The 15083-nt window shown below is 42.4% G+C and overlaps 1 protein-coding gene across 1 annotated transcript in view; it reads right to left on the reverse strand.

The window, feature by feature from the left end:
- ELL (elongation factor for RNA polymerase II) overlaps positions 1-15083 on the reverse strand; it is a 131811-nt gene that overhangs the window by 34962 nt on the left and 81766 nt on the right. The window contains exons 5-7 of the mRNA XM_073546153.1: positions 13920-14173; positions 12049-12173; positions 10472-10568 (exon numbers count right to left, since the gene is read on the reverse strand). Of these exons, the coding sequence (XP_073402254.1) occupies positions 10472-10568; positions 12049-12173; positions 13920-14173 (476 nt within the window). The remainder of the gene's footprint in view (positions 1-10471; positions 10569-12048; positions 12174-13919; positions 14174-15083) is intronic.

Consider the following 15083-nt stretch of genomic DNA (forward strand, 5'->3'; position numbering starts at 1 on the left):
AAGCACAGAATGGTGCGATAGGCTTGCCCCGAAAACGCATTTTATTCAGACTGGCCTTCCGCCTCAACACATTAACCTAATCTATCCCTGTGTGGCACAGCCAAAAGTTTTTACCATAACCAGGTTCCCCGCGTCATGTTCCCATATGCTTTATGCATCCATTAGCCCTCTGTGTCTGTACTGTTACACACTTAACATTATGGCTGGTCCATACAATCAGGGCAACTGTTACCACCCACCTTTCGTGTCTACCTCTTTCCTCATAGATTGTAAGCTTGTGAGCAGGGCCCTCACTCCTCTTGGTATCTGTTATGACCTATGTGATTATTGTTATGCTGTAATGTCTATCGTCTGTACATGTCACCTCTGAAATGTAAAGTGCTGCGGAATATGTTGGCGCTATAGAAATAAAATTTATTATATTAAGCTCCGTTCAAATTTGCTTTGGAGACTCCACTGCAAATCCTGTCATATGTGGCTAAAAATTGGCAGCTATGTACAGATCCTTAGCAGTTTGCATAGACTTGGGTTTAGTGTCCTGATAAAAGCATTATAATCGGCGCTCACAAAGTTATAGCATTTGTGGAGTTAATGAAGCAAAGGTAAAGTGAGGCAGGCACAGCAGGAAGATGAGTCAGGCTACTGACTGACTAAAGCCATGGTCAGTAATCCTGTGTGATTCACATCCTGCCCGCATTTACAGCAGTACTAGTTTATGAATACCTTTCCCTCACATGCAATCTAGCATGGATTGGACGTGCCGCTCACCAACTGTTCCATGGAGCTTTCTACTTGTGATGAAAGGCTCCTCAGTGCTACCATCAGGGCGAAGGGGCATTTACATTAGCTCAAAATAGAGACATCATAATTTAATCATTTTATTTATATTCTTTATATAGCGCCAACATACAAGTAAGCGGGGACATATATAGGCAGTAAACTCAATACAAGGTAAGACCATGTAAATGGTTACAGTAGTAGTGGGGGCCTGGCTTGCAAGCTTACAAGGAAATATGGGGGACACAATAGATGAAAAGTGCTCGCTATTCCTGGTTCAGCAATTATAATAGGGATTTTCATATAAAGCTGCATGTGATCAGCCAGTGTGTCTAAGGGCAATTATCAGGTGCTTGTATGATGTGGAGACAGGAATAGGAGGAAGCAGCTTCTGATTAATATTTAGAAGAAAGGAACAGGGAAGGGTTAGACTACTGAGTTGAGGGGATAGGCTTATTTAAAGAGATGTGTTTTTAAAGTACGCTTAACCCCTTCCCGACATGCGTTGTACTAGCACTGCTCTGCGGGAGGTGCGTTCCGCAAAGAGCAGTACTAGTACGGCGCCGCGTTTGTGTGGCCTTACACTAATCAAACCCTTAATTTATTTACGTTATATCGATGTCATCTTAATCTGGACTGAGTCTTCTAAAATTCCATGACAAATTCAATACATTTCATCCCACAATAAACTTGACTTTGGACCACACAAAAAACAGATATCAACTTTCTGAATACCACCATGAAAATTCAAAATGGTTCAATCCAGACATAGGTGTATCGGAAACCAATTGACCGCAAACATACCCCAGATGGGACAGCTTCCACTCGAAACACATTAAAAGGTCCATCACCTACAGTCAGGCCCTTAGATATAGCCTAACGAAAGGCCTGAACACTTAACCTATCTTAAAAAGACATTTTTAAAATCAAGGCTACCATCCCACCACCATGATCAGATCATTAGAGCCACAAGGATCCCTAGAATTCAATTACTTCAATATTGAGAAAAAGATGAAAATAATTGTGTACCTTTGGTGGTGAGCTACAACCCACAGCTTGAGGTACTGAGAACAACTTCTAAAAACGTCACATCTTACACAAGGATGACGCGGGCTAAAGACAATATTCAAAGACCCTCCGTTGCTCTGCTACAGGCAACCTACAAATTTAAGAACATGATCTGAAGTTGAATGCCCTCAGATACACCGAGAGGAACTTATCAGTGCAATGTGAAGAGCTGCAGATTCTGCACTTATTTAGAGACCAAAGACAGGATACCAAATCCCAACATACAGTAGGACTGTAACAGATTCTTGGGACATTCACTCGTTCCTCTTCCAATGTGATGCACTTAATTCTGTGCACTATATGTTCTATTGGGGGCCTCTATGTGGGAGAAACAGGACAGAAACTGAGAGCAAGGAATGAGGTCTCATTGCCACACAATTTAAAAAAAAAAAAAAAAAAAGATTACCGGTGGCCAGACATTTCTGTGGTCCAGGACTAAAACAAACAATACGAAAGTTGTCATATGAAAAGGCAATTTTAAAATCACAAAAACATTGCAGGGTTCACGAAATCAAACTTCTTAAGGCCCCGTCTCACATATTGAGATCGCTAGCGAGATCGCTGAAGCATCACCGATTTGTGATGCAACAGTGACCTTGCCTGCGATCTCGTTACATGTGACACTTAGCAGTGACCGCCCCCCCCGCTGTGATGTCGCTGATCGTGCTGGAATGTCCTGGGCCATTTTTTGATCACTGGTGTCCCGCTAGCCAGCGCGCATCACTGTGTTTGACACCGACGAGCGACCTCGTTAGGGACTCAGAAATCATGGACGCAGGTGGGAGTCATCAGAATCACTGCTTGTGACAAGGTCCCAACGACAGCGGGGTCGTCATACGGATCGTTGCTGCGTCGTTGGGTAAATCTGACCATTTGACAGCTTACTAGCGACCATTTAGCGACGCACCAGCGATCCTTACCAGGTCGTATCGTTGTAGGGATCGCTGGTGCATCGCTATGTGAAATGGGACCCTTAGTCTTCGATTTCCTCCACACAGGAATAAATCCACTAAGGGTACTTATTCCTGATCGCTGTTTTAAAACAGCGATGAGGGAAGAAGGCTGTAGCGCCGCCTAGAGTTGGAAAATTGTTCCCCAACCCGTCGGCGTCTTCCTGGAGACAAAAAATGGGCACATGCCGAGATCTGACAGCCGGTACCTGGCAACAATAGGAATTTTCCTATTGGTTCCTTCTGATCATTGTGATAGACCCCATCACTGTGATCAAAAGAAAAAAAATAAATCAAATACCATTTGTCACCCCCTAGGTTATACAAAAATTATATATATATTTTGTAGTTGGGGGTAGGTAACTTTTTTTTTTCTTTTCACTTTTGAAAAACAAAAGATGATATGATGGCTATTGTTGAGCGCAAGTGCTTGCTACTCGACTTTGCATCGGGGGCTCGAATATTATCGGATTATAGCGGATACCCGCAGATGCCCGCATTTTTAAATTTTATTTATGTGTGTGTCTAACAGCCGCGATACGAGTTCAGTGCATATCCGAGCACCCAATGCAAACTGGAGTACAGAGCACTTGTGCTCAACACCAATGAAAACATATTCAATATGACAACCGAACCTGTGGATTCAAAATGCCAACTATAGCCCAGTATAAAAATCCTTGAAGGGTGTGGTTTCCAAAATGGTGTCACTTGAAGGGGGGGTTTCAACTGTTTAGATTTTACATTCAATAAGTCAAATGGCACTCCTTCCTTTCTAAGCCCTGCTGTGCACCCAAACAATAGATTTCCCCCACCAATAAGGTATAGGCAAGCTCAGGAGAAATTAAACAAATTATGGGGTGTATTTTCTGCTGTTACCCATGTGAAAATAAAAAGGTTTGGGCGTAAAGTAAATTTATCATGAAAATTAAATGTTATTTTTTTTTCCTTCCACATTGCTTCAGTTCCTGTGAAGCACCTGAAGGGTTAAAAAAAAAACTTCTTGAATGTGGTTTTGAACACCTTGAGGGGTGAAGTTTTAAAAATGGGTATTTTCTGTCATATAGGCCCCTCAAAGACTTCAAATGTGAGGTGGTCCCATATAAAACGGTTTTGTAAATTTTGTTGGAAAAGAAAATTCGCTGGTCAACTTTTAAGGCTGTGTACTCGCGTTGCGCATTGTATGCATTTTTGCTGAGTTTTTCGCCGCAAACACGCTGCAAAAATGCATACAGAACGCACCCCATGCATTCCTATGGCATGCCGTACCTTTCTGCAGCAGAATCGCACTGCGGGGAAAAAAGCAGCAGGCTCATTTTTGCAGAATTGCCGCGATTCCGCACACATAGGAATGCATGAGATCCGCTTACTTTCCGTATGTGGCTATGCCCACCATGCGCAAAGTGAGCGTCTCATGTGCGGATGGTACCCACGGTCTGGAGGAGACTGTCCTCCAAGCCCTGGGTACCATATCCCTGTTAAAAAAAAAAAAAAAATAGAAAATAAAAAAATCGGGTTATACTCACCACCCGCGCAGCCTTATCGATGCTCCCGCCAACTCCCGTTCCCAGTAATGCCTTGCGGCAAGGACCTGTGATGACGTAGCGGTCTCGCAAGACGGCTACAGTATCGCAAGACTGCTACGTCATCAAAGGTCATTGTCGCAAGGCATTACTGGGAACGGGAGCATCGCGAGGCCTGGGAACGCTTTGTTTTTTTGTGAAACAAAGTTAAATGTTTTTTTTTTTTTTTTAAACACTCAAAAAATTCCTGTGAAGCACCTGAAGGGTTAATAAACTTCTTGAATATGGTTTTGAGCACCTTAAGGGGTGCAGTTTTTAGAATGGTGTCACTTTTGGGTATTTTCTATCATATAGACCCCTCAAAGTCACTTCAAATGTGATGTGGTCCGTAAGAATAAAATGGTGTTTCAAAAATGAGAAATCGCTGGTCAACTTTTAACCCTTATAACTTCCTAACAAAAAAAAATTTTTGGTTCCAAAATTGTGCTGATGTAAAGTAACATGTGGGAAATGTTATTTATTAAGTTTTTTGAGTGCCATATCTCTGTGATTTAAGGGCATAAAAATTCAAAGTTGGAAAATTGCGAACTTTACAAAATTTTCGACAAATCTCCATTTTTTTCACAAATAGAAAAAAGTTATATGAATGAAATTTTACCACTATCATGAAGTACAATATGTCATGAGAAAACAATGTCAGAATCACTGGGATCCATGGAAGCATTTCAGAGTTATGACCTCAAAGGGACAGTGGTCAGAATTGTAAAAATTGGCCTGGTCATTAACACGCAAACCACCCTTGGGAATAAAGGGTTTAAGGTCAAAACTGGCTAGGTCATTAACAGGTTAAAAATAGAAATTTTGCACTTCTAACTTCAGTAAACAGCACATGTCAATGGTCCGACCCCCAACCCTAACTTTGTATTGAATTAAAAGGGAACCAGTCACCAGGATTTCCCCACATAAAAGTAAGGCCAGCATCTTTCATCCCCGATACAGCATTCTAGTGTACTGTATACATTGGGGAAAATAAGTATTTGCTACACTGCCAGTTTTGTAAGTTTTTCCACCTACAAAGCATGCAGAGATCTGTAATTTTTATTGTAGGTACACTTCACCTGTGAGAGACAGAATCTAAAAAATAAAAACCAGAAAATCACATTGTAAGATTTTAAGTAATTAAATAGCATGTTACAGTATGTAATAAGTATTTGATCACCTACCAACCAGCAATAATTCTAGCTTTCACAAACCTGTTAGTTTTTCTTTAAGAAGCTCTCCTACTCTACACTCATTACCTGTACCAACTGCACCACTTCGAACTCGTTACCTGTATAAAAGATACCTGTCCACACACAATCACACTCCAACCCCTCCAACCTGGCCAAGACCAAAGAGCTGTCTAAGGACAACAGGGCCAAACTTGCAGACCTGCACAAGGCTGGTATGAGCTACAGGACAAAAAGGCAAGCAGCTTGGTGAGAAGCAACAACTGTTTGCATAATTATTAGAAAAGAAACACAAGTTGACTGTCAATCTTCCTCAATCTGGAGCTCCATGCAAGATCTCGCCTCGTGAGTTAAGGATAATTCTACGAAAGGTCAGGAATCAACACAGAACTACACAGGAGGAGCAGGTTAATGACCTCAAGAAAGCTGGGACCAGTCTCAAACATTACCTTACCGTTAGTATTAACACTCTATGCAGTCATGGATTAAAATCCTGCAGGGCACACAAGGTTCCTCTGCTCATACCAACACATGTCTAGGCCCATTTGAAGTTGGCAAATGACCATCTGGATGATTCAGAGGAGGCATAGGAGGTCCTGTGGTCAGATGAGACCAAAATAGAACTTTATGGTATCAACTTCACTCGCTGTGTTTGGAGGAGGAAGAAGAAGTAGGAGTACAACCCCAAGAACACCGTCCCCCCCCCCCCCCAAAACCGTGAAGCATGGTGGGGAAACATCATACTTTGGGGGTGCTTTTCTGCAAAGGAGACAGGACAACTACACCATATTGAAGGGAGGATGGATAGGATCATGCATCTCGAGATTTTGGCCAACAACCTCCTTCCCTCAGTAAGAGCATTGAAGATGGGCCAAGGCTGGGTCTTCCAGCATGACAATGACCCGAATCACACAGCCATAGCAACTAAGGAGTGGCTCCGTAAGAGACATTTCAAGGTCTTGTAGTGGCCTAGCCAGTCTCCAGACCTGAACCTAATAGAAAGTCTTTGCAGGGAGCTGAAGCTCAATGTTGCCCAGCAAGAGCCCCGAAACCTGTAAGATCTGGAGAAGCTCTGTATGGAGGAGTGGGCAAAAATTCCTGCTGCTCTGTGCGCAAACTTGGTCAAGAACTACAGGAAACGTCTGACGTCTATAATTATAAACAAAGGTTTCTGTACTAAATATTAAGCTTTGTTTTTCTATTGTATCAAATACTAATTTCGTGCAATAAAATGCAAGTTAATTATGTGAAAATCCTACAATGTGAATTTCTGGTTTTTATTTTTATATTTCTCTCACACAGGTAAAGGATATGTACAATAAGAAGTACAGACTGCTCCATTCTTTGTAGATGGGAAAACTTGCAAAACTGACAGTGTATCAAATATTTCCCCAATCCAACCCTGAAAGGCACAAAAAAGCTTTTATTTTACTCACAGACGGCACTGTCAGGTCCGATGGGTGTCTCCGGTCTTGATCCGATGCCTCCTCTCTTACAATAGCAGTAGTCCTTCTCCTCTCAGTTTGGATAACGCCTCAAGTCATCCGCAGTGTCGCCCATTGCGTTCCTGCTCAGGCGCACTTCTCTGCCCTGACGAGGGCACAGCAAAGCACTGTAGTGCATGCGCTGGTTGTACCTAGGAGTCATCCACGCTCTTTGCTCTTTCCCGGCACTACAGCTTTGCTCAGGAGCACTATGCAGGACAAAGTGTTGATGACGTAGGATGCATCATTCACATGAAACAGGGAAGGAGGATAGCCACTGTAAGAAAAACGAAGAGGCACCAGAGACACCCATCGAACTGTACCATGCCGTCTGTGAGAGTCAGCAAGAGAAGAGTGATTATTAAGCACAGACTTGTATAATGACAAAACAAAAACCCTCCAGTAAGGCCAATATTCACTTTTATTATGCGTAGCTTATATAGCTGTATCCTATTCCGCAGCGCTTTACAGTTTGCACACATTATCATCGCTGTCCGCAATGGAACTCACAATCTAAATTCCCTATCAGTATACATTGTGGGAGGAAACCACACAAACACGGGGAGAACAAACTCCTTGTAGATGTTGTCCTTGGCAGGGCTGTGGAGTCGGAGTCGTGGAGTCGGAGCTCATTTTTGTGGAGTCGGTATAAAATGGACCAACTCCTAAAATATATAATAAAATGGGTACAGTAGTTCAATGCAGAATGTGCTGAATATTTTTTCATAGGAATTTGGGAAAGTTATGAAATGTCCTATGACTGTTCTATTCCTGATCTAAGGCTACATTCACACACAGCGTTTTTGCTGCGGTTTTTGAGGATACGTTTTTCAGCTGCAAAAGCAGATCAGCTTTTTAAAAAACCGCATCACCTGAAAGGTTTTTGAGCTCCTAGATAATGTTTTCAATAGCAAAAGCAGATTAGAAATCTGCTCTATCCATTTATCCATATCTGTCTATCCATATCTTATCTGTACCAAAAAGAATGAAAGCCGGGTAGCACACAGACTAACACTTTTTTTATTTTTAGCACCAGTCAGGTACACCTCATAGCTGCCCAAAAGGACGCCCAGGACAGGCATTGCTCGTCTTCAGTAACACATCAACTGATAGTTGGAATAAATAGACTGCATTCACCACATCTTAAGGTGCAGGCTTTATTTTCAAGTGTAGGGGTGTGCAGTATAAGGTTCTGCAGCAGCTGAGGTGTGCAGTATGAGATTCTGCGGAACAGTATGAGATTCTGCGGAACAGTACGAGATTCTGCCCCCCCCCCCCCTAGTTTTGATCCTGGCTAAAACCGTTTCTTATAAATATGGCGAACCCTCAGGTAACCCTAAATGAAGGTCAATGGACACAGGTGACTGAATTGAAGGAATTGCTTAATCACCTTTTTACCGTGACTAAAAAATTACAAGCTGAGGATTTAACTCCTGGCATTTTCATAAGGGAGTGGAATAACTTGCTATTTTGCCTGTCCCAAAGAGGAGATTTACTCGCAGATGGCATTTCTGCTTCAATGAAACGGAGAGAGGCCCAGCTATTGGAAAATAAAGTTTTTCTGGCAGCTGTTTATGTGGACCCCAGTCATCGTATACTGCTTGATGATCAACAGCTTACAAAAGGAAAAGAAGCTCTGATTGAGGTAGCAGTTAGGATGAGTGGCCTACAGGAGGACTGCCAGGCGCAAGAGGACTTGGGTCCTGACAGTGCTACTGCTGCCATATCTTCATCCTCATCAGATGAGGAGTTTGACTTTGACAAGTATTTGGATGACATGGAGCAGGCAAAGCGTTGCTTCAAGGAAAAAGATTTCACTCCGTCTCCTATAGCAAGCAGATTGACCATATTTCAGCAAAATGTTTCACTTGCTCTCAAAGGAAAATTCAACCGTTCATCAAAACTGACTGTGCATGAGGCAATTCCTTTATACCCGGAAATTGTTAGAGATGTTGTCCATGTGGTTACCGCTTTGCCTCCAACCCAAGTTAGTGTAGAGAGGTTGTTCTCTGGCCTTAAAATTATTAGGTCAGATTTTAGGTCATCTATGAAGGAGGACCTGATGGAGGCAATTCCATTTCTTAGAACAAATTCATAGACTGCGCAAATTTTATTTAGTATGTTTTTGTTGAAAACTGTTTTTTGCCACTTACATAGTTTATTACATAGTATATAAGTAATCGATATTACATATTTACAATTTATTAGTTTTTTGTGTTCTAAAGTTGTATTCCAATAAATATATATTATGTTCTATCTAAATGTCTTGATTATTGTATCATAAAAATGATTAAATGTCTGATGTTCACATTGTACTACAATAAATTTTTCACTGAAATATAAGCAATATATGTGGGAATCGGAGTCGGTGGAAGGGAAATTGAGGAGTCGGAGTTGGAGTCACAGGTTTGGCTTACCGACTCCACAGCCCTGGGATTTGAACCTAAGTGCTGCCCACTTTATGCAGAAATACTGAGCCAAAATAAATATCAGTCCTTCTGATGGCTCATAGTGTTAAGCTGGAGTCACACATAGCGAATTACCAGCGATCCCGACAACGATATCAACGTGTCAGGATCGCTGGTGAGCTGTCACACAGACAGCTTCAGCAGCGATTAGCACAGCGACACCGCGCGTGGCATCCCTGTGTTCGTTAGCGCTGATGCCATATTCATGTCACAAATAGAATTAAAATAAAAAATATTGTTATTCTCACCTTCCGACGTCCCGCCTCTCTCCACGCTCCGGTCCCAGTAATCCTTTCCGAGAATTACCGCGATGACATCCGTTCTCGCGGGATCGCGAAGTCTTGCGGTCATTCTTGCAAAGGATTACTGGGACCGGGAGCATGGAGAGAGGCGGGAATGCTGCGCGGGACACCGGAAGGTGAGAATAAAAAAAATAAAAAATATTGTTATTATTTTACAGCTGATCGCTGGTCTCCCGCCTGTTACACGCAGCGATGCGTGCTGGCCAGCGGGAGATCAGCGACGAAAAAAATGTCCAGAGGTTTCTTGCAGCGATCAGCGATACCGGCAGGGGGGCCGGTCGCTGATCGCTGTCACACACAGCGATCTCGCTGGTGAGATCGCTGTTGTGACACAAAAGTTGTGACTCAGCAGCGATCTCACTAGCGAGATTGCTGTGTGTGACGGGGCCCTAAGGCTCTGGCCACATCAGTGTGAAGTCACAATGCCCTATGGAATTTGTCACAACACAAAAATTCTTTGTGTTTTTTATGGTTGAAAGCACAAATGTGAACAAAGCCTTTATTTTAAGTCATTTGCCTTTAAAAAAGAAGAAATCAAAAGCATCTTTATCATACAGAAAGGAGTCTGATCGTTTTCAATTGTAAAATAGGAAATGGGCAACAAAATTGGATTTGTAACCGTATGTACAGTTGGCCAAATATTGCTAATTTACATTAAAGATAAGTCACTTACCTGAGGAAAGGGGGTAGAGGAATTCACATTGTCTTTGGGGGGGCTCAGAGGAGCACTGTCTCCACCTAATCCTGGATTCTGTGATTGGCAGAGCTTCCTAAGGAAACAAACAGCAGCCCATAAACACAGAAAAACTACCACCAAAAAGAAAGTGACAGGCAAGCGCCTGAAGATGTGCCAGATCAGATGTCAAAACGTGTATTCAATATAAGTAGCCAATATTTTCCTACAGAGAATGGTGATATTAATCCGACTGTGGGAAAACACACAAGTTTTTTCGGATCCAATTGCTGCAATCATTCAGATGGGCATCATGGTTACATTTCTGAGTGCTATGCAGTGGTCAGTAGGGCAACAGATTCATTTAGGGTACGTGCCCATGATCAGTAATAGCTGCGGGTTTCACGCTGCGTACTTATGCAGCCACAAACCCGCAGCGGTCAGATGTTGCAGCATACCGGATTCTAGAAATCCCAGTCTCACCCGTGGAGACGGACACGCGGCGCGTCTCATGACCACAGCATGTCAATTTCTCCTTCGGAGACTAGCATCTTTGCAAGAGGAATTTCACCAATAGAATGTATTGGATGCGGAAAATCATCATGGTTCAGTGAACATGCTCTGCATCCAAAGACCTGCTAGCTCCGGATCATGGGCACCCGGTCTATGAAAGACAGCAGCTACAGGGAATGCAAGCCACTTCACTTCATTTTAATGCAGAATTTTGTAAACCTTTGATACAGGAAATTAAGTTATAAGACATTTTTAGCTGTCATTATACAATTCGCTCATTCGCTGCAGACATTGCCATATAGTCTGCCCTGCCCCAACAAGAATACACCATGCACGGTCAGGACTGTAGCAGGGGTGCCCCTCAGGCACAGTATGAAAGTGGAGTTTTTCCATGCTCTACCTTAGTCCCCATCACGAGACTAATGTAACTGGATTGTAGCCCACTAAACACTAAAAGAATGTGCAGCAATCTCCAGATGAACTGCAACTAAACAGTCACATGCGATTTCTCCAAATCCAATAGCCTACAAAGCAAACTAGTGAAGAAGCCAGAAACGGATAAGAAGGAGAAAATGACGAGAGGTAAAAAATATACTTTATGGAGTCAGTAGAACATGTGCAAGGTCTAAATGGTCGAGGCTCAATACATCCCACGATGGATCAAAAAAGCGGGTATGAAAATATACAGGAATGCCTCACGCACCCTACAGATGCACGCAAAGACAAAAATGCGCACCACTTCCCAAACATAATGGAAGTATATTAGCATCTCATCTACACACTGGGGTTATTTTACACACAGAGAACATCATATGATGCAGACTTTCAAATCCTTGGGAAGGCCATTCATTTTCTTGGATGGGATGCATTGTAACATTCATACTTGCAATATGTAGGGTAAAGACTGTGGTAACTTTGCAACAAAATATGCCGCAAAAGCAGAAACCCTAAAACATTCTGCCACATATAACAAAAATACAAAAAAAATTCAAACATAAAAACACAATACAATTAGACCCTTGGAACCCCGGTGTAGTGTTCTGGAACTAAAGCTATAAAATTACCGGACAAGAATCCTTTTTAGCAGCTGCTGGTCTCCTTCAGAGTACCCAGGCCAGTCCTTCTGCACCTCCTTATACAGACAGTCCTTCAAGGTGTAGGTGCAGTCTTTGGCACTCAGAATCGCTACCTAAAAAAAGTTAAAAAAAAAAATTAAACACCCAGACAACTGCAAATGACACCCATCTAGTTAAGACTCTCAATGATATATTAGGGTCCAGTTGACACTAAGATTGGGGTGTTCCGCCTAGTTTTCCTTAAAAACAGGATTCATACAAACTCTTATGGGGTCCATACAATGCACTGAAACAGACTGCAAATTAATTCAATTTGTGCTTTCCTCTAAAATTGTCCATGTTTTCGGATCACATGTCAGTGGCTATCTGAAAAGATGACAATTTCAGAAAAAAAAAAACCAAGAAAAGAAACCAGTCATTTGAACTGCATTGCATCATTGTATTCTATGGCCTCCCACGGGAGTTCGTCTGACTCTTGTTTTATGGGAGGGATTCAGGTGGAACCCTGGAGCACACTGCAGAAATGCAAACAAACAGGGACCTTTAATAAAAGCTACCAAGAAAAAAAAAAAAAACACAAACGTAAGATCCAAAATGTTAACAATAATGGAGAAAAGCTACACAGAGCAAAGCAAAGTCCTGGTGTTCAGCTTTACAGGAGTTGTCACACAGAGTGCAGGCTTTGAGGACCGACAACCTCATCTAAAGTTTTATATACAGTATGTATATATGCATTTTTGCATCCCCTAATCGCTAATTTGGGCAAAGTTACATTATTAAATGTGCCAGCTAATGGAGCAGATGTAAAGTAGCAGCAGTGAGAAATGTGTGATTACTTTAAAAAGACCAAGAGTTGAATGTACTACAGAAGCCATGACATTAAAGAGGTTCTCCACTACTTTATCAATGATGATCTATGGTTAGGATCGTTCTCGGTGGCCAGCTGGAATTGCTCAATTGCGGAGCTGCTCTGTCTTCGGATAGTGGCCGCGGCCAGGTGCTGCACATCCACCTATTGATTGGTCAGACCCCGACTGATTACACATTGATTGACCTATGCTTCGGATCTGTCATTCAATGATAAAGTAGTTGACAACCTTTTTAAATTCTGGATTCTGTAACTGAAATGCATTAAAGCAGCTCAGAGGAGACTTGTGAGAATGTGTACTTTTATACCCTTTTATATTGGGAGTAAATTGCATTTCGTTTCATTAGCTGAGAACTTCCAATAACCATTCTCCCTACATTATGTGGCTGAATAGTAAGAAATGTGACTTCCATGAAAAAAACGGAGGTTAGTACGCAAGCGCCACTGATAGGCTGAATACGCAGATTCCTGGACTAGATGAGGAGCCGTGAGGATAATGGACAGAATATGCACCTGCAACACTTTAGGGTCTTTAGCATGGCCAATCAGCAAATGGCCCCTTCCATGTGTCCTGGATTGATGTACTTTCAGAGGCCAAAAGAACTGACAATGAATGCTGGATTATAGCCAATGCATTAAAAGTGCTTAACCTCCAATATTACACTGATAAAAAGACAACCTGGATAATAAATTCACATTTGTGAGTGTACGCTCCATTTAATCAGCCATTTCACAAACACTATGGCTCAATGACAGACATTTCTTTGGCTTTCCTGACTATTACACTTAGATTAATCAAAGTCTCAGGCAGTGTAAGTAAATAAGATAAAAACAATACTGCTTTTCAGGGACCAATATTTCTTTATCAAAGAACGGAGAGATTTCAGCAAACATATAATCTCCAAACAGGCCCTATGATTCGACAGCAGAGCACAGTACGGCAATGCAGGCAGACTACATTCAGCACTATGAGAAGGGGCACGACACTGACCTGTTGCAGGAGGCCATCCAGGGAATCCTTGTCCTGCGTGGAGAGACCATCCTTCTGCAGGCGCAGAATTAGCTCAGGCTTCTTATACGGTTTGAGAGCCAGTAAGTGCATGACCCTATCTTTGAAGGGTCTCTGTGCCACAATGCTGGAGCTTTTTTTCATTGCATTGGCCAGATTGACAGGTGTTGGCTTCTTCCGAGACGGGACAGCATCTGGAACGCCTGGTGCCGGTTTTCGAACTTGAACCTTTTTAACTGAAAGGAGAAACAAATCCAATCAGTTATTAGGATTCCGGTGAAATTGAGGAAATATTGATGCATACGACCTAATTAAATGCTAAACAGGTTGCAATTTAGGAAACAAACATTGCCAAGATCGCAATACTAGCGCAGGCTTGCCATTTCTCCATAGCGCATCCTAGTACCACGTCTTCCCCAGGCAAGGAATGCACACTCAGCTGACAACATGAAAGAAAAATCTATGCTATCAGACAAGGCCGCCAACTTCTATTGCTCCGTGGCCCGGTTCCATGCTTCAGATAGTAGACGCACGTCAGGCTGGGCACTTTGTCCAATACACAAGCCATAAAGCATTCACACTTTACAAGTTTTTATTATAACCAACATTAACCTTTTAACTAGCTTTGGTCACAGCAGTCTTTGTTGGATTGGACCAGTTGGGTTAGCATTTGCTACCTACGGGAAACTGTAAGCCTTCAGCCAACAAGACCCTGTCACCAGTTCACCGCATAGCACAATAGGTCTGAGCAAGGCCAAGTACTAACCACTGCATATCAGTAACCTATTATAAGATCAGCCGCTTTAAGAGTTGCTCCCTAGTGGCCGAGCCATCAAAATTTGACCCCATCAAAGTTGCCATGATGCTCACCTAAGTCCATTTTCCTGCTTCCAATGCATTAACATAAATAACAGATTGGGTAATCCTTTGAAGGAGTGGTCTACTACTTACACATATGGAATGCCTGTGCATGGTCCCTCCCAGATCGGATAGTGATGATCTATCCCTACACACACCACCCCCACAAGTCATAATTATTCAGCCCAGGCAGTGGCTGCATGTAAAGAGGCTACATAACCAAACGGCATAATTCAGCTTATTGGCCATTCTCAGGTATTGCAGCTACTGAAGTGAATGTAGATGCAC

Source organism: Dendrobates tinctorius, unplaced genomic scaffold, assembly GCF_039654945.1.
Source record: "Dendrobates tinctorius isolate UK_male_01 unplaced genomic scaffold, ASM3965494v1 ptg000011l, whole genome shotgun sequence".
Lineage (NCBI taxonomy): Eukaryota > Metazoa > Chordata > Amphibia > Anura > Dendrobatidae > Dendrobates > Dendrobates tinctorius.